The following is a 25,589-nucleotide window of genomic DNA, read 5'->3' on the forward strand; positions in this document are numbered from 1 at the left end:
TACGAGGTACAAGTTAGGTCATTAAATGGCGTTACTTGATGAATAGACAGATGGAAGCAATGCGTTAGACGAAGTCGAAGGACGTGTCGAGGGTGGGTAAAGTTGAATCAAGGGTATCAAGGTTATGCTTAATGGAGTCCAAGCCAGATGATAACGCATTCTCGTCGTGGGATTATAATTGTCGTTGCAGGCAAGACGGACGCAACCTCCCGGCTCCCGGATCCCGTCGTGAATAGATGAAGTCATAATCAATGTGATATGAAGCGCGGCAGATTCCTCAAGGAAGGCTAGACTTCTCTTGGACGAGAGCTTCCAGCAGCTGCTGTTCCTCACGTTGCGTACGTGAGTGCGAAGATAACCGAACCTTCCATTCTTGTACCCATGCCCATCTTGAGACACGTTCCTCTTGACTGATGCTTGATCTATTAGATTGTGGTGAGGAAGATGCCGAGATCAAAGAACGCAGCCGCTCGCGTCCGAGGATGGGTGCCAGTGAGAGAAACGACAAAAACGCAAGTTTGACGAGAATGTCTGGTGAGGTCAGCAGTGACGAGACTGTTTGCTGGGATGGCGAGGTCGTGGATGCAACGGTTTGAAGGATATCACCGATCTGACGTCAATAGTTATTTGGGCACTCCAAGGACAGTAAATCGAAATCCTACCTGACAAGTAACCGCCGTCCAAGGGAGGCACCCAATGAAGGCACCGAGGAGGCAATCGGAGATCGCAACACCACACACACCACAAGCGATGTTAATTCCCGACCAAGGCACCACGCCAACGAGGCGGAGGACGGACAACCGTGCCCAGGTCGGCGACTTTGATTTTTTACCGGTTGACAAATTGGATTCTCCCTCCAAGGCGATACGGGTCATATGGAGTGCACGAGGAAATAGGCGCGATAGGGATGGTGCTAAAGGTACACACAAAAGAGTTGCAAAGATTGAACCCAGTGTGGTCAATGCAGAGAGGAGCAATGTAGCCAGAACAGGATGAAACAGAGCGCCCGCTAAAACATTCTATTTTTAAAAAAGGAGTCAGGTAAATCTATCAACCAAAAATAAGATAAGCTTCGGTTTGCTCACCCAGATGACGCTGCCTGGGATCGACCAAGCATGCTTCCACACTGCAGTTACAGACAAGACGCCGATGACATGAGCTAAATGTAGCGGACCACTTTGCGAATATGCATGCAGCTCACGGCCTAGCGCCGCAAGCTCGGGTAGCGTTCTCGGGAAAGCAACGGAAATGGGCAAGGAATAGAGGGACAACAGTACGGCCGCCGTTGTAAGCGGGAAAAGTAGCATCACCAGCAGTATAGGAGCGTGCACCTAAAATGGCCAAAGGATCAGATTGAGTAGGGTGGGAAGGGGTGTAGAACGAACCGACGGAGGGCGCCACCAGCGAGCATGCGTACGAGGTGCATCCTTGTCGTTAAAAATGTCACCAAATGTTGTCTGCTGCGAGGATGCAGATATTGGTAAAACCAATTCGTCCTGCACGGTAGACTGCGGAGACGAAGGAGTAGACCAGTTTATAGAGTGAGTTGTGGGCACGTGCAAGAGATCTAAGAAACTGGATGCGATCACTGCGAACATGGAATGTTTTTGGTCCGGTTCAGGTGAGGCAAGTATTTGAGGAGAGGGTTCAAGATGTGACTTATCCACAGATGGTGTGGACGGTGTGGATGGTTCGGATTGCTGTATAGGGAGAATGAGTGAAGAAGAGCGACGTCTTCCCAACGTGTTTATGGTGAGTGCAGGACGTATGTTGGTTGAAGAAGCACGACTGCGATTAGGCGGTGGTACAGCCAAAGACTCCATCAAAAGTCAGTGCAGTTAAGTAAAAGGGAGAAATGGGCAAGGTTGAAAAAATAACAACTAAATATATAATACGTAAACTAGTCTGACGCAAAAACGCTCCGATCGGCATGTATGAGCAATCCCCGATATCAGTCGGCTATTGCAAGTTTTCACTCTAATACATACACTACAATTGCAGTACTATCTGACTGGACGTCGGCAGGTAACACGCAAGCACACCGGACATATACAGCATCATGATCCGTCGTCCGCGTCATCGCTCTGTCAGACTTACTCAGACCTGTCGGACTACGTAATCCAAGACCATCCGTGACAAATCATCCACATCTCGGGCTCCGTTGGTTCAAACGGTCGGCATCGGTGCATAGATGTCATAGCATAACATGGAAATTGTAGTAGGCACCTCTTCATAGTACACCCCTCAATGCGCTCTCCTGCTCTCCTGGATAATGTTACCAAGCTCCTCCAATTTGCGCTTTGCACGAAGGAGTGTACCAAGCTAATCAATGCATTAGTCCGATATCCTAACGAGTACACTAGCACACCTACCCGTTTCTTCGTCAATTTTCTTGCCTTCTTATCCTGAATAGTCATCAACGCATTTAAGAACTTGTTTAGCACACGATAAGATCAACGCACCTTGGCATTTCTCAACAACTCAAGTACCCGGCGCTCATATGGTGCAAAGCCAGAAACTTCCCGCACGACAGACCGCACGAACTTGTTTTTTGTTGATTGGATGCCCTTGCGGTGGCTGGGGCGCGTGGTCTTAGGAATGGCGGTGGTGGGGTAGCCCTTGTTCAGGCCCTGGCGCAAGTCTATGTCGACATTTGCGATGAGCGGTACGAAACATTCAAGCAAATCACTCACTGCTTCGTACCATTTTCTTCAGGTCTTGAGGATGTGCGGTTGTTATTGGCGTCCAAGTCTACCTTGCCTCTTTCCAGGAGTCACGTGTGCTGTATTGTGGCTGATGGTACTGTACAGTTTCTTTTCCAGTATATTCCCACAACCTTTGACCAAGACATAAGGATTAGAACGTCAAAGACGTTGTATATGCAGTTTGTATGCAGTTGTACACTATTATGTGATCTATGCTGTGATTGCAGTCATGGATGCGCAAATAAGACATTCGAAACCTAGATAATCTGTGCAGCAAAAGTGTCATGAGCCCGCTCTGTCCCACAATACTCGTCTTAGTATTGCCGCACGACTTTCACCCTTCCTGTGGCGCGCCCCGAGGTAACCACGTTGTCTTCTATATGAGGCACTGCAATGGACGTCGGCGATGTCCGCGCGGAAGAGGGGAGGTGGATGGGTGTGGGTGGCCGGGGTGAATCGGCGTATTGCTCACCTCGGATTAGGTGCCTCCGCGAGCCTCCTTCCTCTTCCTCCTCCTCTTCCTCCTCCTCCTCCTCCTCTTCATCGTCTTCAATGGTTTCCTGTAGGAGGTAAAGCAGCTTGTATGAGTGAAAATGTCTCCGTGCCGGGGTTATACCCTACCGCATCAAAGTCTTCCATTAGCCGATCATCCTCATCAATGTCCTCCTCCTCGTCATACTCATCGTCATCTATCCACCGACCCCTCCAGTCTACCATATCCAATTCATCTGGGCTCTCCGGTCTCACCCGTAACCATTGCATCCGGGGTCCAGTCTTGGCCCGTTCACTGACTTTGAAACCATATATTCGTGGTTGATAAAGGTGGCCTGCAGGGCGTTTCTGCCCCCCATGCGGATTTGGATTGATGAAGGGTGAAGGTCGCGAAGAACTACTACCCGAGCCACTGTGTGGCGAGCGCCCGGGAGACATGGATGATCCTGGGGACGACGAAGGTTTGTAGAACGGCGCTGGGGCAAGTTCACGATAACTCTGGAAAAATAGGTGTGCAAATGTCGTTCCAAAGAAGGCCCCTACATCCCTCAAGATCTCGGTGAGAAGTACTAACGGTCAGTAGGGATACAGCTCACACACCATCGACCCCTTGGAAACGACTGCTCGGTGGTGCATAGATATCATTGCAATTTGGACAGAAAAGTTTGACTGTGTCGAGACCGGGAAGATCAGAACGACCGGAAGGAACTACATTGCAGCCCATGCAATATACACGCGGGCAGACGCCAAAGAGGGCATTTTCATACTTATCAACCTGTGAGAAAGGATGATCGACTCGATCAAGTGTGTTGGTGCACGATATGGTTGACTCACCATTGCTTGCAATCCAGCACGCGTCAGTATATAACGTTGATGTACTAGACCATACAATAGTTCAGCTGATGCTTCGACGATTGACACGTCGGGTATTTTTGAGGAATCTTCGTCTCGGAGCGAATAAGATCGTTGCGCCACAGAATGAAAAAGGCGACGTACCAGGCTCCACGTCCAACACCATCTCCATTGCTTCCTTCCAGAATGGTACCATGGCATTCAAGCCGGTGAGGTTGAAATCATCCTCGATAAAATCTTCCGAGACTTCACAGAAGTACTCGTGGCCAGGCAGTGAGCAAAACCAGCTAATCCACGTAAGGGTAGATGTAGGAGTAGATGATGCTGAAAATGAATATCGAGTAAATTAGCGAGCTGTCGATAGATTTCTCCAACTCCAAAAAAACGCGCAAAGAAAGTTACAACTTATGAAATCCGGAATGAATGATAGGTTTGATACGCACTGTAACCTTCTTCAACTTCCTCCATAACTTCATCGCCCTCACCAATACCACTAATTACCTCTTCCTCCTCAAGCTCGACCTGCTCCTCCTCAAGCTCGGGTGGACGGGACATAACGTTCACACTTTAAGTCAGACTGGCTGACGTGCTGTGGGTCTGCATTCTGTTTCTCCAGAAGTTCCGGATTTGTATTCAAACTCCGCTTTCGTGTTCACAGCTGCAACGCTTCGATCACGACAAACTTTAGCAAGATTTTGGGCCACAGGGAACAGCTATTACAGACCTCGAAGCACATCGAACACATGAACCCTCTTCCTAGCACATTTGTATGTAATACTTGGCTATATTTGCAACTCACGACGTCTGGAAACTGCATGTCATCTGTTCTTTTACATGTCCACCCCAAAATGAAGATCCCATGATAACCAGCAGCAATAATTGCCCAGCAATCCAACTGATGATGGTATATGAAACAGCCTTCCATCCTTTCAATGCGCCAATCTCCGCAGCAAAGGTACTGATTGTCGTTAGACAACCACAATACCCGTCTCCTAAACCCTGAAGCAACGAGCAAGCATTTTGGGAAACTGGAGATGGGAAGTCTTGGAGTACATGGAAAAAACCAAGGAGAGCGGTCCCAAGTGAGTTTGCCATGAAAGTTCCAAGAGGTATAGTCTTCAAGCGGGGATTCAAATTTATCGACAGAAGGTACCGAGTTAATGTGCCAGGGAACGAAAATAGGAGAGCAGCTGTCGCTTGATGGCGGAAATTGCCTGGCAGGAAGAAGTACACAGGAAGGGTCGCTGCGTATGTGAGGATCGCAAGGATGGTGAGCGTGTATCGGAGGTTCTTGCTTGGCGGTGGAGGTGCCGAGAAATACGGTTGAACTGCTCCACAGACGTATACTCCAAATTTCAATGACGCCAAGGACAACACGAGGGTGACCCAAGTCCGGGTAAAACCATCCATGAACTGTTAAACGTAAAAGAAAACGGCGTCATGAATTGACGGCAAAAAAAGGTAAGGGTCTGCTCACATCTCGAAGACCGCCTCTGAAGAACTGACCACTATTCACCCACGAATCAAAGATGTCCACCTGCCACCCAGAGAATGTTGTTAATGATCCACAGAATCCTGTGGCAGGTTAATGGGGTATTATGGTGTGATAGCAGAGGTACTGACCAGTGGTCAAGGCCGTGTATAACGGACCATAGCTGCGGAAAAGTATGAAAGGCTAGGTGGTGAAAGCGAGAAGGGACACATACAAATTACCAAATGGTACTTTCATTCTTAACCCAACGCCCATGATAAAGCACCCTGTGGCTTGGACGTAAGCCAATGGGAAAATACTTTGGCCGTCGTAGGTTGTAAGCGCTTGTAAGCCGAGCCGTGCGAGGACGCCGAACATTGACGCGGGCATGAGGAGGGCTAGCACATGGATTGATAGGGGGTGATATATCTTTGCAGGTGGAAGTTCTTCGACTTCTGATGGAGGGCGATCGATGCTAGCGAGAGTGTTTGCGTCGTCTGTTGTTTGATGACGAGCGAGAATGGTCCCGATATCAAGATGCTGTTGGGATGGAAGGTCTAAAGACATTAGTGAGGTATCAGTGTGATGGGCAACTTCAGTTTGCAGGAGAAGGGAATATATATTTGATTGATTCGAATTCGACACTTGCAAGAAGCAGCAACAAATTGCAAAATTTTTAGCGTCGTTCGAAATCGGTAGTTGATTGCGAACCAGTGGACCAGCCAATGAGAAGCCAGGGATAGAATCGAGCGCTGAACGCTGAACGCTGAGCGACGATTATTTATACAAATGACTAGCCTAGCGACTGACTACAAACATGGGCAGGCAAAAACTACTCATGACAATCAATTTGCTTTTCATGAGCAGGTGATTAGTAGCAGCATGACTAGCTATAGCTTGTTGACTCGACTCAATTACTCTTGGAGTCACAGATCCGGATGCTGTGTGTAAAATTGACCTCGACTGGATGAGCTTCAGAACTTGTAGTGTTTCGAGTGTAGTATTGTCGGAGATAAGTTGCTGCACCGTAGGGTGCAGGTCTCTTCGCTGTAAAAATATCCACTCGGAAGAAGCTTGATCATGGGTAGAACAAATGTAGCGATGCGAGATAACGGGAAGCCGGGAATGAGGATTGGGACTAAGATGACTCGGATGAGATGATCACGGGCCACGGTGCTGCGGCAACGACACGGGGTCAGACATGTTGCTCGCAGGGGCAGCCCCGAGCTACCATGGATGACAATTACTTCAAGGTGCACCGTGCAAGCACTGGAGCCTCAATTGAAAGAACAGGGGGCCCGCGAGGCTCCACGGAGAATGACCGTCGCATCTAGGAGATTGATGATGAAGGGGGGCAGCTACTGGCAGCTCTGAGCTCATGCTCATTGCAATTGTGGGAAGTTCGAGAAATATCGAAGGTCATTTCGATGCGAACCGAGAACGGCGTTTAGCTCGAGTTGGCAACATTCTTGCAAGTCAGGTAAGTCCGACCCACCAAAAGTTTGATTACCAATTTCGAATTCTAACTTTATCATCCTGAATTCTACAAGTGTATATATCCACCATCCTCAGCACACATGCTGTTCTGCCCGACATGCGCTAATCTCCTCGTCATATCCTCAGAAACAGGGTACAATAAATGGGCATGCAATTCCTGTCCATACGAGTTTCCCATCTCGAAGCAGGTCTGTACTCCAATCATTTAAAAAACTATATTACCGTCCTTGATATCAGTCCTTTCATGGCCGCGTCGTAGATGACTTCCCGTTCGCGTATGACGCGCAAGGAAGTAGACGACGTACTCGGAGGAGAGGAGACCTGGAGAGATGCTGATTCTACTGCAAGTTAGTCACTTCTGTTCTTTCGCGATGCAGTAAGTTAATACACAATCCATAGTCACTTGTGACAAGTGCAGTCATCCTCGCGCATATTTCTATCAGTTACAGATCCGATCTGCGGATGAGCCCATGACGACATGTATGTTATTCTTCTCAAATCAATTTACGACGCTTGACGCTGATCCACTGCTTCCTGGGATCAGTCTACAGGTCAGTGTTACTGGCATCTATGATAGCCAGTTTGATGATCGAGCTCCAGATGCGCCGGCTGTGCCTATCAATGGCGCGAAAATTAAAAAAAAAATTGGGTGCCGAGATGCTTACTAGCACTTCATGATTCTGATGTGTACACCAAAATGTTGCTAAGCCTCTGGCATCCTCAGTCACGTCGGAGCCACCACCCACACTTCCATCTTTGATTCCATTCTTTGTTCACGGGTGTGTACTACCCATCTCACAGAGTTTCTATCTGCGTGGGGGCCGCACATATGAGCTTGCAAATATCATAGTGTGAGGATTTGCACCCACCTCCGAATTATTGCGCCCTGGGACCTCAGTACGGCTCGGTGCTCGCTCCATCCCAGGCTGTGTATACTTACAGTACCCTCGCCCCCACCGTCATCCTCCACGATTTCCCCCAAGCTCGCCACCTAAAAGCCCACCCAGGTGTCATCATATTTCAAACTTTTGCTCTTCCGGAAACTGGTAACTGTCATCATGCCAACGTCAGCATATAACGGGCAGGGTGAACGAATACTACTGCGACCGTTGGAACGGGCTGAATCGGTGACAAACTGACATCATTGGCGGCCGTGGGCGCGCGAATGACAGCGGCAGGCATTCCGCTTTGGCTGACAGAAAGGCTGTACGTCGGAGGCCGCCGTGTCCACTCATCTATGAATATCATAAATCGCCTTCATGGTCAAGTTGATGCTGGAAGTCGATGGACTAGTCGGTGTATACTTGTCTGAGAATTCAGAAAGCCTACATAGTAGGTCAAATAGTAGTCACTGTCAGTCGAGTTGCAATCATGATGACACTTGCAATGCGCTAGTGGTCACTTCTCACGAAGTGAGCAAACAAAGTGCGACCACGGCCGACCAGTCCACTAAGTTAGACTTGAATTAGTTTGCTACAGTGTGCTTTCATGTGAAGGGCTTGCGAATTTCGAAAGCCATGGCCCATCTCGTCCGGACTAGCCGGATTCATCCGGTATTTCCACTGTTCCCAGAATAGAACTTGTCTGTAAAGCCTCACAACTTTTTCATCCATACACACCTTGACTTTTCTCAAACAAACATGTTGGCTCACCGGTCGATCGTTGGTGTTGCGCAAGGCGCATTCAAGTCTGCCCAGGTCGGCCAATTTGTCTTTTCTGGATATTCGGGTTGGCACTTACGTTTACGTTTTAGCCATTGAGACGGTATGCTTCCGCCGCCCCGACTGCAGCTTTTGCTGGGCACAAGGGTAGTAACGTGAGTCTTGCAGCAATCTTCATGCTATAGCCCTTACCAAGTTGGCAGGGCAAATACACTGTGACTTTGATTCCTGGAGATGGTCAGGTTGCTTGTTCAGTGGAGATTCCGTTGTTTGACGCCGGAGTTTAGGTATTGGCCCAGAGATTAGCGAATCAGTCAAGAACATATACGCTGCCGCAAAAGTTTGTTTGCAGTCTCTCATTTGAGATGAACGCGACTTACAAGTTCAATAGGTCCCCATCGAATGGGAGGAAGTCAGCGTCACTCCCGTTCTGAAAGGTGGGAAAACGGTTATTCCGGACATTGCCATCAACTCTGTAAAAAAGAACACTGTTGCTCTGAAAGGTGTGTCTGATTATGACTGAAAAGAAGCAAGACACTAAATCCTATTCTCAGGACCGTTGGCAACTCCAAGTGCGCACCGTTTTCACTGTGATTCACATGTATGCTGAGCGTCCTCAAGTTGGAAAGGGTCACGTCTCTTTGAACTTGACTCTCCGTCGGACGTTCAACCTGTTCGCGAATGTTCGTCCGTGTGTTTCGATCAAGGGCTTTAAGACTCCTTATGACAACGTTGATACCGTGTTGATTCGGGAAAACACCGAGGGAGAGTACTCGGGTATCGAGCACGAGGTAGGGTTCACCCTATGATACATGAGTATTTCTTACGTGAATGTTCTAGATTGTGGATGGAGTGGTCCAATCTATCAAACTTATTACATGGGATGCCTCTGAACGCGTTGCTCGTTATGCCTTCCATTATGCACAGGCTAGCGGAAGGAAGCGAGTCACAGCTGTCCATAAGGCCAACATCATGTGAGTAGTATCTTAGCTAAGAATTACACATGAATACTGATTCAAGACAGGAAAATGTCGGATGGCATGTTTTTGTCCGCATGTCGGCAGGTTTCGAAGGACTTCCCGGGCATCGCCTACGATGAAGACCTTTTGGATCGTGTCTGTTTACAGGTAAATAAACACGAGGCCAATGTGGTGATGAGCACAGCTGAGGACATCTTGATAGATTGTGCAGAACCCCCAACCTTACTCCAACCGGGTCATGGTGATGCCTAATCTCTACGGGGATATTTTGTCGGATATGTGCGCTGGATTGATTGGAGGCCTTGGCTTAACACCGTCTGGTAACATTGGTCGTGTAAGTCGCATTTTCCTTTAAGCGGTTCGAGCTGAAGCCTTATGTCCTCTTCCGTAGGATGCATCAATTTTCGAAGCCGTGCACGGATCGGCTCCCGATATTGCAGGTACAGCTCAACTTCACTTTGGGTGTATAACCAATACTGACGTGGTCAAATATAGGGAAGGGATTAGCTAATCCTACTGCTCTCCTTCTATCTTCTCTCATGATGCTGAGGTACGTGAACCTCAGGAACTGATGCGGGCTTCTAGGCTGATCCGGGATACCTTGTATAGACACATGAACTTGAATGAGCATGCTGCCAAGATCGAAGGGGCCGCTCTTAGTGTAAGGAGTTTTTTCCTATTACGCGTATGTTATGTGCTTACGGTGCGCACACTATAGACGATCGCAGAAGGTCAGACGATTACGGGGGATCTGGGTGGAAAGGCCTCGACTAAGGAGTACACGAATGCGATCATCGACAAACTCGCGAAGGCATGATCGTTCCTGTACGCGTAGAGGGGGCTGTGAGATTTATAGACAGATAGACCGTATTTCTTACCAATACTAGATAATTGGGATCGGCTCTAATCTTCGGTCCCTTGCTTCCGCTACCGACTTGGGCTGCGTGGGAAATAGTAGCCTGCGGATGTGATAGGAAAATGAACTCAGTCAATGTTGACTTACGACGACCAGCTTTAAGATCCTTCCACGCGCCTACACACGGCATTCACTTTTCATAATCCCTCACTCGCCCTACAGGGCAAAGACGACAATAATACTTTCACATTCCTGTCCAACAAGGTTAGCTTGTCAGAACTGGCCTTGGGCAACTGATGAACTCTTGGATAGATAACTTCAGTTCACATTCTTCCACAAAACAGATAATCCAAAAAACATTGAACATCCTGTAATAGTTTCCTGCCTCCGCGCGATACGAACGAAATGACCGACGAATTCATTCAAACACACAACCTGCCGAAGAAGGACGAGAAGAAGCCTTCACCTGTTTTAAACAGAGGTTCAAGGAGAACTTCATCCAATGCTAGACCTTCTTCCGCAGCCGGAAACCTCCAAGGTGCCCCAAGGCCTTCCTCTAGGTCCGGTAACAAGAAACCTCAAACAGGGGCGTCTACTGCTGGCGGTACTGAGTCCGGCTCAGACACCAACAGGAAAGCTCCTGAACAGCCTAAGAAAGCCGAACCTCGTAGCAAGAGTCAGACCGGTGGTGCCACACGAAACGGCAATCACCGTAAAGGGCAACCTTCTGCGTCTCAGGGTACACGCGGCATGACGGGCCATTCCTCTTCGCCTGCACCCCCTTCCGCATCAGAATCGAGTGATGCCTTGTCATCTTTACAGAGAGTCATTGCAGACCTGAAGACAACTTCGCCTCCAAACCAATCTTCCTCACCTGGCATCAGCAATTCGCTCGCTGCCTCTATGCACGCCCCACAAGCACAACCTTCAAACCTTCCAGTCAATGCACCTGTGTTCCAGCCAGGTGCTTCTTCTTTCCCTGGGTCCAGCCTCGCAGATGCTGTTAGACACCGTAAAGCTGTATCGATGGGCACCGTCGGTGTTCCTGGTAACTACAACACCTTCTCGCCTCACCTGGGCGCGATGATGGAAGATGCCGAAGATGGTGCCGGAGGTTTATTTGAAGACGGCGAAATCCCTGAGCAGTTTTATCAGCATCAACAAGGGCACCAGCCTCGCTCTCAGTCTCAAAGTTTCATGGCTCCTCGTTTCGCTGCTCTCGCAGCACAAGATCAGGATGTTCTTGGACCCACTGGTCGTCCGCAGCTCGCCCCTGGCTTCATGTTCGGAGCGCGCAGGAGAACTAGCTCTAATGTTCCCGTTGGTCCCTCTATCAATGAGGAAGATGTCAGATTCCAATTCCCTCAGCAACAGCCTAACTTTCCTCCGGATGAACAACCCCATAGGAAACCTGAAGGTGACTTCACAGGGATCATGGCTGAACAGGTATGTGGTCAATGATGTTGTGTGCTTTGTGTCACTAAAATTATCCTAGATTGCCCTCCAAAACCAGATTGAGGCGCTTCAGCAACAACAACAGGCCTTGTATCAACAGCAGCTCGCTTCGAACCAGGTCCTTTCGCTGCAAACTCCGGGATTGGTCCCGAACAGGCACAGGCGTGTCCAAAGCACATTACCGACCAACATGGGTGGAAATTTAGGTGTCAACGCTTTCAATTCCCCTATGGGCCAATTCAATAGCATGAGCAACCTTGGTCTTGGTCTCGATAACCAGCCAGCCGGTCTTCCACGCGGCCACGGTAGGCGACACAGCGTCAATGTTGTCAACAAATCTAGTCCTGCTCAGGGGTCAATCAGCTTCCCTTACAATGGTCAGGACAGTTTCGATGATGGTTTTGCACCTCCTCCTGGTTTTGGTGGTCACTCTCGCACCACTTCTCGAGTTGATTCTAGCTGGCGCATCAGTATGTTTTATATTCTTTTGCCTGCGGACCTATTATTCATGATTGTTTAGATGGAGGTGTTGGCGCCATCCAAGGCAACAATGCATTCGCCGCTGATCTTGCACAAGCACAAGCACAGCTTCAGAGTTTGCAACAGTTCCGTGCTGCGGCTGGTGGCCACCATAATAAGATGCCATCTTTCTCGTTCCCCAACATGCTTCCCAACATGATGGCTGCGAACATGATGGGTCTGAACATGGGTGGTGTCAGCTTACTGCAGCAGCAGCAACAGCAGCAGCAGCAGTTCCAATCACAGCTTCAGCAACAATCCAACCAGCCACAACGCAAATCTCTTTTCGCTCCTTACCTGCCTCAGGCTTCGCTGCCGCCACTTCTTGCAGCAGGAAAACTAGTTGTTGGGATCTTACGAGTCAACAAACGTAATCGCTCGGACGCATACGTTGCTACTGAGGTTCTCGACGCTGACATTTATATTTGTGGATCCAAGGACCGTAATCGTGCTCTGGAGGGTGATATTGTCGCCGTCGAGCTTCTTGATGTTGATGAAGTATGGGGGACAAAGAAGGAGAAGGAAGAGAAGAAACGCAAGAAGGAAGAGAACTCTGCTTATGACTTGAAGTCGTCTTCAGTACGCCGGGACGACAAGAAAAAGGATGACGTTGAAGTCGAAGGCCAAGGTCTGATGCTATTCGAAGATGAGGAGTACGTTTGCATCGTTTTTCATGTTGGATCATTGACTTAGTCATTTGTTTCCGTTAGGGTTACCGACGATGTCAAACCTCAGTTTGCGGGGCATGTGGTTGCCGTTGTTGAGCGTATGCCTGGTCAACTCTTCTCTGGCACTCTTGGCCTGTTACGCCCTTCGTCCGCTGCGACTAAGGAGAAACAGGAGGCTGAGCGCAGAGAACGTGAAGGCGACCGTGGCGACGAGCCCAGGCGCGGACCCATAGAACGCCCGAAGATCGTGTGGTTTAAGCCCACCGACAAGCGAGTACCGCTCATTGCCATTCCGACTGAACAGGCGCCTGCGGACTTCGTCCAGAACTCGGAGGCCTATGCAGACAAGCTGTTCGTTGCTTGTATCAAACGTCACGTCAGTGTGTTTTGGCAGTTTTATGTCGACTACATTGACACTTCTTCCATAGCCCATTAGTTCGCTCCACCCCTTCGGTACATTGGCTGAAGAGCTTGGCCCCATTGGAGACATTGAAGTTGAGACCAGTGCTCTGTTGAAGGACTGCAACTTCCCTACAGAGGAGTTCTCGGACAGCGTTCTTAAATGCCTGCCTCCTACACCCTGGACGTGGGTTCCTGGTTACCTCTCTCAAGATGTGAGCTAATGATACCATCTACAGTGTCCCAGAGAGGGAGTTTGAGGTCCGGAAAGATCTTCGTGAAGACCGCATATTCTCTATTGATCCTGAGACTGCAAAGGACCTTGATGACGCATTGTCCATCAAGGCCAACGACGATGGCACCTATGATGTGGGCGTGCACGTCGCTGACGTCTCTTACTTCGTCAAGCCTAACACTGCTCTTGACCGTGATGCTCGCAAGAGGGCAACCAGCGTGTATCTTGTGCAGCGCGCCGTCCCCATGCTCCCTCCCACCATTAGCGAAGAGGCGTGCAGTCTTAACCCGGGTGTTGAACGTCTGGCATTCTCAGCTATCTTTACCATGACCAAGGAGGGGAAAATCATCAACAAGTGGTTGGGCAAGACCGTTATTAAGTAAGTGTCATTTTTCCGTGCATTACATAATTGAATTCATTTAATGTTAGGTCTTGCGCGAAACTGTCATATACCGAGGCTCAGAATGCTATCGATGGTCACATTCTAGGTGATCTCGTGGTCGCTCCTGAACACAGTACACCAGCGATCGTGCATGACATCAAGGTCCTGAATGGTCTCGCAAAGCAACTTCGTGCTACGCGCTTCCAGGATGGTGCTGTCGGCCTAACGTCCAAGCGTCTAAAGTTTACCCTAGACGAAAACGGCCGACCAGTAGACTGCGAGCAGACCGAGAACACCGATGCAAACAACATTGTTGAAGAGGTTTGTGTTTAAATTGTACCTGAGCTATATTGAAGACTGATTTGAATAATTGTAGTTTATGCTGCTGACCAATATCACTGTCGCGCAACGCATTGCTGTTCACCTTCCCGAGCAGGCCCTGCTTCGTAGACATGATACGCCGCTCGAGAGACGCCTCGTGAGTAGTAATCCTATCCGTAATCCCATTCCAGTCACAACTTTGTATAGAATCTTTTCGCTGAACGTGCCAATCGACTCAATATCGCAGTCGATGTCTCCTCTAGCGGTGCCATCATGAAGTCATTCGAGGCGATCGCAAACCCGACTGCCCGCATGGTGTTGGAGCTGATCTCCCATAAGGCTACTCAGCGAGCCAAATACTTCTGCGCCGGCATGCTCGACATCGCGAAATACAACCACTATGCCTTGAACGTCCCCCTCTACACTCATTTCACCTCACCTATCCGTCGCTACGCCGATGTTCTTGTACACCGTCAACTCGAATCGGTTTTGCAGGGTGGACGTGAGTCACGCTTCGCAACCATGTCTGTTATGTTTCTGACAAAATCGCAGTGGAGCCCAAATTTTCCATGGACCGTGACGCCGTTGCAAAGATTGCTCAACAGTGCAACATGTTTGTGTCATTTTATTGATAGCTAGTCTGGTGAACTGACTTTTATGAACAGTAAAAAGGACTCGGCGAAGTTGGCGCAGGAGCAGTCGACCCATCTCTACTTGTGTGTTCTAATCTCGGATCTCACCCAGCGATATGGTCCTGTCATTCGTCCAGCTACGGTTGTTGGTGTCCTTGAAGCTGCTTTTGACGTCCTTGTTCCCGAGTTTGGCATTGAGAAGCGGGTCCATGTGGATCAAATGCCTATTGACGTAAGCATTTCAGAACTGACTCATGAGAAGAAGTCTAATCATTTGAACTAGAACCACGTTTACGATGAGCATTCGCATACCTTGCAGATCTATTGGTCGAACAAGGACGTCCTTAGCTGGTTGGCAGAGAACAGCGATGACGAGCACCTGAAGAAGGTTAAACAAAACGCCGAGGCCCACGCTGTCAAAATGGAAGTTGCATCTCGCTCTGTGCATGACGAGAAGGCCCTCTTTGACGAGGATGATGCCGATGATGATGAAATTGTGTTAGGAAGGGACATGGAAGCTGAGAAGGCACCTGAGACCTCGAAGCAAAGGCTGTTGTCTGCCGCCAAAGTCCAGCCTGAGTTTGAGGGATTGAGGACCACACCAACTGGCCACAGGATTCAGGATATCAAGGAGCTCATGACTGTTCCTGTGCGTATTTCTTCTGAGTGATCCATATACATTTTGTTGACTCGTACGCAAGGTTATCGTAACCGCTGATTTGACCAAGAGCCCGCCTGTCATCAAGGTGTATAGCGTCAATCCTTACGCGGAGCAGAAGAAGTGATACTCTGCATCCCCGAAGAGAAAGGCGTTTTATGTGTACGATAACCGTTTGATACTCCATCATGCTCTCTTTTCCAATTCCATATGTTACTAACTCATGGTCTGTACTAGTATTCGGTCATCACACGATTTCCTTGTTACATTCTCTCCTTCGCTTCGCCATTATGCCGTTGTTGTCTACAGGCCCTATGTTCGATCGTGTCTTGCTATACTATAGCATTAGTTCTTTGTTAGTGGTATGAAATCTAATGTGTTATCTTTTGCTCTGAAGTGGCCTGTGAATTGTGATTGTTCGATCAAAACGATTGAATAGATTGTGTATTCTACAATATCATAACAGTGAGTATCTTTTAGCACTATAGTAAATGAGCGTGAATAAGTATATGCATATGCAAGATGCCCGTGGATAAGTCAAATAAAGAAAACAAAGTCCAGAAAATAAAGTCAGTCATATCAATCATCACGCATATCATATCCAAGAAGTGATTGCAGCTTGTCGGGAGTTCGGGGTATTTGCTCGGTTCTGTGCTCCGCCCAGGTTACGTTCACGAGGCGGAGGTGTCGCTTCCGTCGATTTTCTGCTGGAGCGAGAAGATGAACGGCCCATTTCGCAAGGTTCACCACCTTCCTGGACGGTGTGTAGGGAGTGGAAGGAAGTAGAGCTACTCATGCTTCCAGCACGTGCATGGATTGCCGTACTGCACCTATTGCATATCTCGTCATTGCATAGCTTGAACAGCTCGTCCAGACCAAGATAGTTGGCCTCATCACGAAGCTCGAGTAATGCCACGAGTCTTGCCCGTGACGAGGACGCAAGTTGGATGGCTCTAGGAATAATGGCCGGGTGTTCTGAAACAAAAGGGGGAGTGCGGAGATACGACAAGATGTGCGCGTATCTAGAATGATGGCATTGAGGATTATACACAGTCAGAAGTGGGAGGTACTTACGGAGCACTCGGCCTGTCGAGGAATACATGTATATTCATGGCTGACTGTGATATAGCCCCAGAAGACGCTAAATGATCATGAAACATGGCATTGAAGGAGTTGTGTGGAAGTTCAGAAATATCGCTTGCATTAGAGTATAACGATGCCGCAACTGATTTTCGTGGCAAGAGGGAAGTGACATAATTTGAGAGGTAAGAAGGCCTTGAAATAAGAGTACCGAGTGTCGTGCGGTGCGTTGCTGAACTTGTCTCTATGGTCACGATAATCTTGGAAGGATCGATCGCACTGCTAGGGATAGGGGACAGCAGAATAGGTTCAAAGGGAGGTTGGGGAGGCGTAGTAGAGACATTAACAGGAAGAGGTGGTACGGGAGGCAGGGCCTCTACCAAAGACGGGGAGGTCTTTGCTTTAATGACTGGACGAAGGATCATGGATGATGTCGTTGGCGCAGGGGGAGGAGGACGGGTTGGACATGGTGGTATGGATGCATCTTTCGCCGGAAGACTCGATGAACTACTATGTGTGGAGGTGGATATAGTTGAAATTGACGACTCAAGGGAAGCCTTCGACGGCACAGGTGGCGGACCACCCGAAAGTGGAGGTAAGTCCATTGCCTCTTCAGAGGGAGCCTCAAAAGCGGACCCCCGTTGACTGCCATTAACTTCATCACCAAACAGAGCGCTCGTACCAGACAGCGCCTCTTGTGGTGTCCTCACAACCATGGCGCCGCTTCCAAGAGGCCCACTACGTTTGACATTGAAGATATCCAAGGAGCTGTCAAACCTAGGTTCTGATATGCGAACTGGTGCAGCTACGACACCATGTGGCGAAGCATTGGAAGAAGAACTCGTATTGCGAGTCAGCCAGATCATTGGCCTCGAGACTGAAAGTTTGTGACCTTTTTGAGGTGTAATTTGAGGTGATACTGGTGCAGAAGATAGAGAGAAATGATGCAGAGCTAGCTCTGTTGTTTGTGAGCTGGATGGATGCTGAGGACGACTTGGAATAATCATGAAGGGAGTTAGTGGAAGCCGAAGAAGGGTAGTCGTGGACGACTAAGAGAAGATTAAGGCGGTCAAAGAGCACAAACCCGTTAAGAAGTTAATGAACAAAAATATTAAATCAAATTGTTGTTTTCAGTTATCCGAAGAACAAAAAGATTAGAAAATGATCGGCGCTAATGTACAACACTTACCTCTTTGGGGCAACAAAGATTTAAAGCACTCGTGGGAATATTGACAATACTTGCTGGCATGACTTCTACGGTCACCACAAAATTCCAGACCGCTTTACCCTTCGCACTTCTTTCAATTTCACCCAGTCTTGCTTCCCTTCATGCTTCTCGAGCACGTTCTCTCTACCCAGAAGAGTCTGATTCTTCATCCGCCATGAATTGTCTGCGGTGTGGTTCATATCTGTTGGCCGCCGATGGCTCTGTAGAACTCCACAGACCAAGAAAAAGGAGAAAGGTTGCTGACAAGAAATCAAACGCCATAAAGACTACTTGTCATCGTTGTGGCTTCATTTCCTATACTTCATTTGATAAAAGAGAGACATTCCCTCGGTCAAAGCCTGCCACTGGAGCCGAACTATCACTACCATCGTCGGTGCTTTCGGTGCCCGTTTCATCTCAGTCAGAACGCAAACCGAAAAATGAATTGATACCGTCTTCGTCACGTTCTTCCGTGCCAGTTGGTTTATCCCCTGTGGCACATTTAACACGAGGAACTACACCTGACCTGCACACGAAACCCAAAAAGAAGACAACAGTATTGCAGGAGATGCTGGCTCGTAATCGAGAGAAAGAGGCTGTAAGAGCAAAATACCAGCAAAAATCATCACCAAGTGGCCTTGTATCATTCCTGAGCTCACTACAATGATAAAAAGGTGCGCTATTAATCTTCCATATGACTACACCGTGTTTTCGAGACCTGACATCTTCAACAGTTCCCTGATGAATTTTAGCGGATGTGTCTCAGGCTTGAGCGCACTTGGATGAAGCGGTTGGGTAATCAGGAAATGCAGAAGATCGCCCCTCCGATGGGGTAGACAACGTATTGGAAGTTCACGCTGAAACAATACGTGGACAGCATGGTATTTGACCTTTTCAACTAATATAGTGGCCGGTTCATTGATCTGAAGCGTGCGCACGGAGTACTTGTACGGCTCTGGCACGAACGTACAGTAGCTTCCCTTGCAATGGAGAGAGAAATGGCTGAACGATACCCTCAACAAATTCGCTCCGCGGCCCCTCTGAAAATCCACCATCCGTCAGTCAGCACTGACACAATCAACTTCCGCTTTTTGTTGTGCTCCTATTAGTAACATTTTCTTCATCACTATGATGAAGTCTCAGATATTTTAGGAAATTTGTGCCGACGATCAGGATCCGAGGAGAAGGGGGGAGGATCACTGACCATGACCTAATTTTTTTCATCTCATTTACTACTTTTCAGGTCGCAGTAAACTGTTGTGAGATGTCAAATTTCAAAACTTTCAGTCACCCAAACTTCAGGGTTCTCGAGCAGCATAATGAAAGATACAACCATTCCTCGGAAAATAATACATTTGTAGGCTTCGAGGGGAGATGAAGAACGGTCCGTGTTGGTGCATCCGCTGCTGACAGTCTCACTGCACGCCGGTGAATGATACTAGACAGTGAGGGCATGAATGTTCACCTGAATGAGGTGCCGAGAAGAGAAGATGTCAATGAGTGCTGATTCTTCGGTATTAAGTCGTAGAAGGCCTGTATCATAACATGGTGATGCTCGCTTCCGTACAACTGCGCTCAATGTAATCTAACTAACTTTAGGGAACTGTTTCCGGGTCCTGTCTGCCAGTGGCCCCGGTGTCTCACGACATCAACGCCTCCATAAATTTTGAATGAAGTGGAAACGCCATGGCTATTCTTTTATTCCCTTCCTATTTTGCCTGCGTCACGATCAGCTGCTTACGAGGAAAATCCCATGTTCTGAGGGTAACTGTATGTACCTTTGTCTGGGTGACATCACGAGCGGTGTGCTCACCATCCGGGAGGAGCTTGATAGATTGATCGATTGCGTCCAGAGGATACGTCCACAGGCTTGGAACATCCCCAAGCAACCCGCAGGCGTAACACACCCTTCTTGTTATTTCCAAGGCCTAGTGGCTGTACCTTACATTTTAAAGCTGCCACAACTATTATTGGTTCTGGTAAAATCTTAAGCAGTGCGCTCAACCTGTGACAGAAATTTTGATTTTTACGGACCGCTCATGCAGCTACACGGACCAGACCTTATCGATGAAATAAATCTATGACCAGCTGGGAGCACATCTTTTTTCAATGTTCAGGCATTCAAGATGACTTGTCGCAGGCTCCAAAGGCTGTCCAGCAGAGCATCACGAGCCTCTTGAAGATCCCCTTCCTCGTAGCTTCGGCCCTTGGCGACCATTTTTTATGTAAAAAAAGGAAAACCCCCACTTTTATTGCGAGTAGTCTTGCCACCGCGATCGGGGGCGCGTTGACGTTTTATTGCATATTGACGTCAGGAAAACTTTGGAGCTTCCAACTCAGCATCAGGAAGTGCACAAACCTGTGACAAGCGGGCCGTACTTTGTGGTTCGGCACCCAAAGCTATACTGGTCTCCCTCTCACAAAATATGGGGACCATCGTCATGTACGAAAGCCAAGAGGCGTGGATGAGACAATCTGGGATTATTTTTTAATTCCCTTTCGCGAGAGCACTGATCAATGCATGCAGCTGACTCTCCTCGCCAGTACTCGCCGCTGAGTATATAAACCAATGACAACACTACTATAGTCCGTAAAGTATCTATACAATACTATGTATAAGTTTCTTGAAATGAATGTAATGTACCAAAAAAATTAAATGAGCGTGGCTACCTCAAGGGTTACACTAGAGAAGGGCTAGAAATGGATGATTCCTTCTGTTCTTTAACGTAGGGGTGCGCTGACTTGATGAACCTTCCGGGCCAGAATGGAACGTACACAACGATAGCCAAGCAAATGGGAATCGTATCACCCAGATAGAAGGCTGCCTCACTTGTGCTAAGATTGCCGCGGAAGCCTTGACTAGCCTCCACAACACGGTAGAAAGAACGAATCTATCAATTCATTAGTTAAAGACTATAAGATTACTGTCTACATGGAACACGAACCAGAAGTCCGATAGAACTGACCGACAAGGCAGCGGCCAGTGTTCGCCAGTCGTTATACCAGGGTTGCTTTGAGTCTCGCATGCAGACATCCTGTTCCTCGGTGTAGACCCTGTAGAGGAATCGTGCATAAATGGCACAAAAGAAAACGAAGGAGACCAGTTGCATAATGAGGCCAATCAAAAAAATCTGATAGATATAGTTAGACCAGATTCCCACAGGCAAACGCTAGGCGCAAGGACATACGTGAAGTCCCGTCGATGCCGAACTTTGAACCTTGGACGTAGTCAATGAAGCTCCTCCCGCCTTGACAACACATCATCAGAGAAGGTCATTAAAAAAATCCAATACTCACCTGGATGACAAAGGTAGTCACGTCGGACAAGACGAATATAAGGGTGAGCCGCTTCACTGGAAGCAAGACGTGATGAGCGCAGTCGATTTCACCGGCAAGGCGACCAAGGAGAGTATAATTCGCGGCAATGAAGAAACAGGGCTTTTTAAGGGTCAATACATGTTCATAGTCACAGTTTGGTGCTGACTCACAGACAACACGATCATCAAGTCCTCAGATATGAAAATCCCCAATGAGTCAGGGCTATGATGCAAAGCGAAGCGAAACGCAAAGCCGAGAGCATAGACTATAACCAACATGAAGAAGAACCAAAACAAGCAAAAAACCGCCATGTACCGTATTCCCCGATGACCATGGACAACATGAACTTTCCGCCATTATAGATTACCTGATAAGTCTGAATGAGAACAACCAACAGCACATAAACTTCACACCATAAGTTTTGTGTTTCCCTGACTTGGTGGTCACTCACCAAAGGCGACAACAGTGAGTGTATTGTTAGCGATATATCCGAGGGCATTGCATGGGTCGGTTCGTGGGTCTAGATAAGGATCAGAGGGACATGTCACAGAATTGGTGGCTGCCTGAGCCGATGTGACAAGAAGAGCCAAGAGAAACAAAGTGCTCGCTAAGATTGGGCCAGCCATGAAGAAGGAAGACGAAAGATAAGAAGACGAAATATGCCCTTCATAGTTCAACGAGCTTGGCTTTTATGCTTGAACGAGTCCAACCAAAATATACACCACAACCGTGCGGTGCCAAACGATATCCATGGGCACCACGAGGCAGTGAGTTTTGACACCCCATGCACGCATAGACTCATCTGAGGTTTACCGTAACAATGAACAGCCAGAATATTTTGAAAATCATACCTCTCAGAGAGTAATGTACCTGTGGCATTGTGGTATGGCCACTGGAGGTTCTCAGGGTCCAGGCGCTCAAATGGTATATGACACTCTGTCTGCGAAGTCAAAGTAAGTATTCAATTAACCAGAGCTAGGACTGGATAAATAATAAATCTACGAGAATTGAAGCGTGGGTCAGAGGTTCGTCCATGCTAGAAACTGCCTCCGAGCTCCAATATAGTGGTTGAAGCGCTGAAGTCGGAGAGGTAGTCGTGTATTACTTGCTGTACAGGAAATCTAGACACCACTGTATGTGCGGACAGCTCGGAATGCCACAGTTGCCCAGTTGTGTGGCGGGTTGGAGCCGTCGTCTAGGTAATATAGTATGGTTAAGCACAGGTCCAGGAGAGAATAAAAATGCGACATACTTCGAACATTCTCGATGCAGGCAGGCTGTTATCCTAAAGCTATTCCGCAATGATTGATCAAGATTCAAGCTTTGAAATTTGAAATTTCGAGTCATGTGCATATGACATTGACACGTGATACTAGAAGTCACGCGCCTGGTCACACCGGGACCCCCTGAGGTTGCTCACGCAGCTTTGCCAGACTTTTCAGGGTGACAATACCTGCTGCTGAATCATGATGCACCCAAAATCAAAATCTTGCGTGGGATTCATTCAAGTTGCATAGATTTATTTATGCAGGGCCGCTGGTAGCATTTGCGCCGGACTAGTATCCACACTGAATTAATAGAATGTGACCCCGTCAGTCAGAACGAGCGGGAGGCATTCAAGTAAGCGGTAGTGAGGTGATACACTGTATACTTGGTGTGAGACAATGCCGACCCTCGCGGATGGAAAATGGTTCATTCAGTGAAAATCAGTCTACTTAGTACTCGTTCTCTCCCGGGTTACCAGTATCTTCAAGTATGTACTCTGTGATACTCAGACCATATAGAAGGAAGACAACCGCTCATTCTATGATGACAATGAGTACTCTACTTACGCGTGGTAATTCAAGTTTCTTTTTGGTGGATAAGCGAGTCTATTATAATTATACAGCAACTGGCACCTCTACTTAAACGCATAAGGCGGTACCTTGGCACCGTCCATGTTGATTAACAAGCACTCTCGCCACTGAAACAACATACGTGAACTAACACTACCCGAGCTGCAAGGTCCTTATATAGCACCTATTTGTGTGCTATGAATATCCTGATATAATAAGTAGACTGAATAATAAATAAAAGCAGTGTGTAGTCAGTAGTCACTAAGCACCCCTGTGCGTACTTCATGATTGTAACCTAAATCACTGAGAGAAAATGCCGACTCCTGACCACTCTGCGATTCGTTGGCGGAGGGCGCTAGCTTGGCTGTAATGAACCTTCCGGGCCAGAATAGAACATAGATCCCGATGGCTACAAGAAGGGGAAGTGTATCGCCTAGGTAGAAGGCTATCTCGCTTGATTCGAGACTGCCGTGAAAGCCCTGAGCGGCCTCCGCAACGCGGTAGCATGAACGAATCTGAAAAAGCGTTTGTTAAAGGCCACAAGGTTGCTGCATGGAAGACAAACCAGAATGCCGATACAACTGATCGTCATGGCAGCGGCGAGTGTTCGCCAGTCGTTATTCCAGTGTTGCTTTGAGTCTTGCATCCAAATAGCCTGCACTTCAGCGTGAACCTTGTAGAGGAATCGTGCGTAAATGACACAAAAGAAAAGGAATGAGGCCAGTTGCACAACGAGGCCAGCCAAAAAGACCTGACAGAGATGATTAGACCTCACTCGGATTGAGACAAACGTGGGTACAAGAAACATACATGAAGTCCTATCAAAGCAGAATTATAAACGGTGGACGTAGTCATCGAGGCTCCTGCCGCCTTTGACAAAACACCATCAGAGAAGCTCGCTGAAAAAACATGATACCCACCTGTATGACAAAGGTAGTCACGTCGGACAAGAGGAAAATGAGGGTGAGCCATCTCACTGGAAGCAAGACCTGACAGGTGCAGCCGATGTCCCTGGCAAGGCGACCAAGAAGAACGTAATTTGCGGCAATGAAGAAACAGGGCTTCACAAAGGATCAGCAAGTGAGCATTATTGCGGTTTGACGCTGACTCACAGATAAAACGATCATCAAGTATTCGACGATGTAAATCGCCAGTGACTCAGGATTATAATGCAAAGCGAAGCGAAACCCAAAGCCTATGGCATAAACTACAGCCAAATATCAGAAAGAGCCAACACAAACATGAAATTGTGACGTGCTGTATTCCCCAAGGACCATGGGCCACATCCACCTCGCACCCTTATAGATAATTCGGTAAGTTTGGATGAAAGCGATCAGCAGCACAAGACCTCGAAACAGTGAGTTACGTGCGTCCCCAAGCTTACTGAATACTCACTAAAGGCGACGGCAGTTGGCGGAATGCTAGCGATATAGCCAAGGGCATTACACGGGTCGTTGCGCGGGTCTAGGTAAGGATCGGAAGGACATTGTGTAGAATTGCTGGCTGCCCGAGTCGAAGTGACATAAGTCAAAAGAAGAGTCAAGGAAAATAAAGTACTGGTTAAGATGGAGCGAGCCATGAAGATGCTGATGATGCTGATGATGAATGCCATCTATCGAACAAACTCGGTTTTTATGTTGGAGGACGAAAGAGGGTCCATCAAAAACTTCGCTGCGCAGCCCGACACCGTAGTCATTCATGTGAATTGTGAGGCAGTGAGTGAAGATGGCCGCAGTATAGAACTCATCATAAGTTCACTGCGGTAATAACATTTGGGACGGTTTATAAAATCAATATCTTACTCGTTATTAAGAATTTATGAACATTGATGTGTCCGTGATAAGATTGGTGGCATTGCCTTTTCTTAAGGTTTGGGAGCCCAAAGGGTATATAATTCCATGTCTGCCGGGTCAAAGCAGGTGACCAAAGCTATGTCAGAGCGAATGGTGATTTTACGAGGAGTGTTCAAATTGACTGGCAGACTGCGGAGTGTGGGCCGCAGAGGTTCGTCCATGCGGTAGAAACTGCCTCCAGACTCCGATATAGTAGTCGAAGTTGGAGAGTTTGCTGCGTGGTCCTTGATATGCATGATCAGTAGATGATTTCGGAAGTTCCCCTATCTACTAACCTCTGTGGGATGCTGTTTGCGACCTCGCAATTCTGGGATTGCTGCGGCACTGCCCACTCCGGAATCGTCTAGGCAACAAAATTCAACATGGGAAAGGTAGGGGACAGCATACTTCCGACCATGAAGCTTGTTTCTTGACGCAGCAAATGGATGTTGAGCTGACATATTGTCCTGTGCCTATACTTCAATGGCTACGGTGGTATGCAGCAAGTTAAGTTGGCGTGTGTGACATTTGACG

At 48.0% G+C, this 25,589-nt stretch overlaps 10 protein-coding genes across 10 annotated transcripts; 3 read left to right on the forward strand and 7 right to left on the reverse strand.

Annotated features, from left to right (window-relative positions):
• Window positions 1-277: 277 nt before the first annotated feature.
• HD556DRAFT_1436684 (uncharacterized protein) lies at window positions 278-1,823 on the reverse strand (the record flags this gene model as incomplete). Its single annotated transcript, XM_041305597.1, has 4 exons — window positions 278-610; window positions 663-1,019; window positions 1,086-1,331; window positions 1,386-1,823. 4 exons carry the CDS (start codon window positions 1,821-1,823, stop codon window positions 278-280), a joined length of 1,374 nt encoding a protein of 457 aa, XP_041167212.1.
• Window positions 1,824-2,244: 421 nt separating this feature from the next.
• On the reverse strand, window positions 2,245-4,604 carry HD556DRAFT_1436685 (casein kinase II regulatory subunit-domain-containing protein; the record flags this gene model as incomplete). The annotated part of the gene is made up of 9 exons (XM_041305598.1): window positions 2,245-2,322; window positions 2,373-2,405; window positions 2,463-2,630; window positions 3,035-3,265; window positions 3,327-3,736; window positions 3,798-3,972; window positions 4,032-4,144; window positions 4,194-4,373; window positions 4,493-4,604. 9 exons carry the CDS (start codon window positions 4,602-4,604, stop codon window positions 2,245-2,247), a joined length of 1,500 nt encoding a protein of 499 aa, XP_041167213.1.
• A 240-nt stretch (window positions 4,605-4,844) lies between these two features.
• Window positions 4,845-5,910, reverse strand: HD556DRAFT_1224855 (CrcB-like protein-domain-containing protein; the record flags this gene model as incomplete). The annotated part of the gene is made up of 4 exons (XM_041296976.1): window positions 4,845-5,462; window positions 5,527-5,624; window positions 5,673-5,704; window positions 5,756-5,910. The coding sequence occupies 4 exons, from the start codon at window positions 5,908-5,910 to the stop codon at window positions 4,845-4,847; spliced, it is 903 nt and encodes a 300-aa protein (XP_041167214.1).
• Window positions 5,911-7,097: 1,187 nt separating this feature from the next.
• On the forward strand, window positions 7,098-7,654 carry HD556DRAFT_1428772 (uncharacterized protein; the record flags this gene model as incomplete). Its single annotated transcript, XM_041304747.1, has 4 exons — window positions 7,098-7,205; window positions 7,277-7,364; window positions 7,417-7,501; window positions 7,612-7,654. The coding sequence occupies 4 exons, from the start codon at window positions 7,098-7,100 to the stop codon at window positions 7,652-7,654; spliced, it is 324 nt and encodes a 107-aa protein (XP_041167215.1).
• Window positions 7,655-8,572: 918 nt separating this feature from the next.
• Window positions 8,573-10,673, forward strand: HD556DRAFT_334427 (uncharacterized protein). The gene is made up of 14 exons (XM_041310310.1): window positions 8,573-8,714; window positions 8,771-8,833; window positions 8,882-8,915; window positions 8,966-9,018; window positions 9,070-9,181; window positions 9,233-9,250; window positions 9,300-9,469; window positions 9,519-9,652; window positions 9,703-9,805; window positions 9,861-9,992; window positions 10,050-10,098; window positions 10,154-10,208; window positions 10,268-10,319; window positions 10,377-10,673. The coding sequence occupies exons 1-14, from the start codon at window positions 8,658-8,660 to the stop codon at window positions 10,473-10,475; spliced, it is 1,131 nt and encodes a 376-aa protein (XP_041167216.1). The 5' UTR covers window positions 8,573-8,657; the 3' UTR covers window positions 10,476-10,673.
• Window positions 10,658-16,171, forward strand: HD556DRAFT_1323821 (SSD1 protein). The gene is made up of 14 exons (XM_041301453.1): window positions 10,658-10,778; window positions 10,827-11,960; window positions 12,010-12,439; window positions 12,490-13,141; window positions 13,199-13,532; window positions 13,585-13,742; window positions 13,795-14,169; window positions 14,220-14,493; window positions 14,549-14,650; window positions 14,701-14,995; window positions 15,046-15,106; window positions 15,159-15,357; window positions 15,409-15,774; window positions 15,827-16,171. Exons 2-14 carry the CDS (start codon window positions 10,920-10,922, stop codon window positions 15,908-15,910), a joined length of 4,371 nt encoding a protein of 1,456 aa, XP_041167217.1. The 5' UTR covers window positions 10,658-10,778; window positions 10,827-10,919; the 3' UTR covers window positions 15,911-16,171.
• Window positions 16,172-16,362: 191 nt separating this feature from the next.
• On the reverse strand, window positions 16,363-18,270 carry HD556DRAFT_1303143 (uncharacterized protein; the record flags this gene model as incomplete). The annotated part of the gene is made up of 4 exons (XM_041299582.1): window positions 16,363-16,537; window positions 16,614-16,805; window positions 16,858-17,912; window positions 18,151-18,270. The coding sequence occupies 4 exons, from the start codon at window positions 18,268-18,270 to the stop codon at window positions 16,363-16,365; spliced, it is 1,542 nt and encodes a 513-aa protein (XP_041167218.1).
• Window positions 18,271-20,748: 2,478 nt separating this feature from the next.
• On the reverse strand, window positions 20,749-22,014 carry HD556DRAFT_1436691 (RTA1-like protein; the record flags this gene model as incomplete). The annotated part of the gene is made up of 7 exons (XM_041305599.1): window positions 20,749-20,961; window positions 21,016-21,201; window positions 21,259-21,318; window positions 21,368-21,508; window positions 21,559-21,653; window positions 21,704-21,793; window positions 21,840-22,014. The coding sequence occupies 7 exons, from the start codon at window positions 22,012-22,014 to the stop codon at window positions 20,749-20,751; spliced, it is 960 nt and encodes a 319-aa protein (XP_041167219.1).
• A 1,391-nt stretch (window positions 22,015-23,405) lies between these two features.
• On the reverse strand, window positions 23,406-25,142 carry HD556DRAFT_336805 (RTA1-domain-containing protein). Its single transcript, XM_041310314.1, has 8 exons — window positions 24,781-25,142; window positions 24,619-24,726; window positions 24,482-24,571; window positions 24,336-24,430; window positions 24,144-24,284; window positions 24,034-24,093; window positions 23,789-23,974; window positions 23,406-23,738 (listed from the first exon to the last, which is right to left on the reverse strand). Exons 1-8 carry the CDS (start codon window positions 24,833-24,835, stop codon window positions 23,475-23,477), a joined length of 999 nt encoding a protein of 332 aa, XP_041167220.1. The 5' UTR covers window positions 24,836-25,142; the 3' UTR covers window positions 23,406-23,474.
• HD556DRAFT_1436693 (uncharacterized protein) lies at window positions 25,088-25,516 on the reverse strand (the record flags this gene model as incomplete). Its single annotated transcript, XM_041305600.1, has 2 exons — window positions 25,088-25,300; window positions 25,352-25,516. The coding sequence occupies 2 exons, from the start codon at window positions 25,514-25,516 to the stop codon at window positions 25,088-25,090; spliced, it is 378 nt and encodes a 125-aa protein (XP_041167221.1).
• Between the last annotated feature and the right edge of the window lie 73 nt (window positions 25,517-25,589).

The sequence above is a fragment of the Suillus plorans genome (genome assembly GCF_016647745.1).
Source record: "Suillus plorans strain S12 chromosome Unknown HD556scaffold_2, whole genome shotgun sequence".
NCBI classification, from domain to species: Eukaryota; Fungi; Basidiomycota; class Agaricomycetes; order Boletales; family Suillaceae; genus Suillus; species Suillus plorans.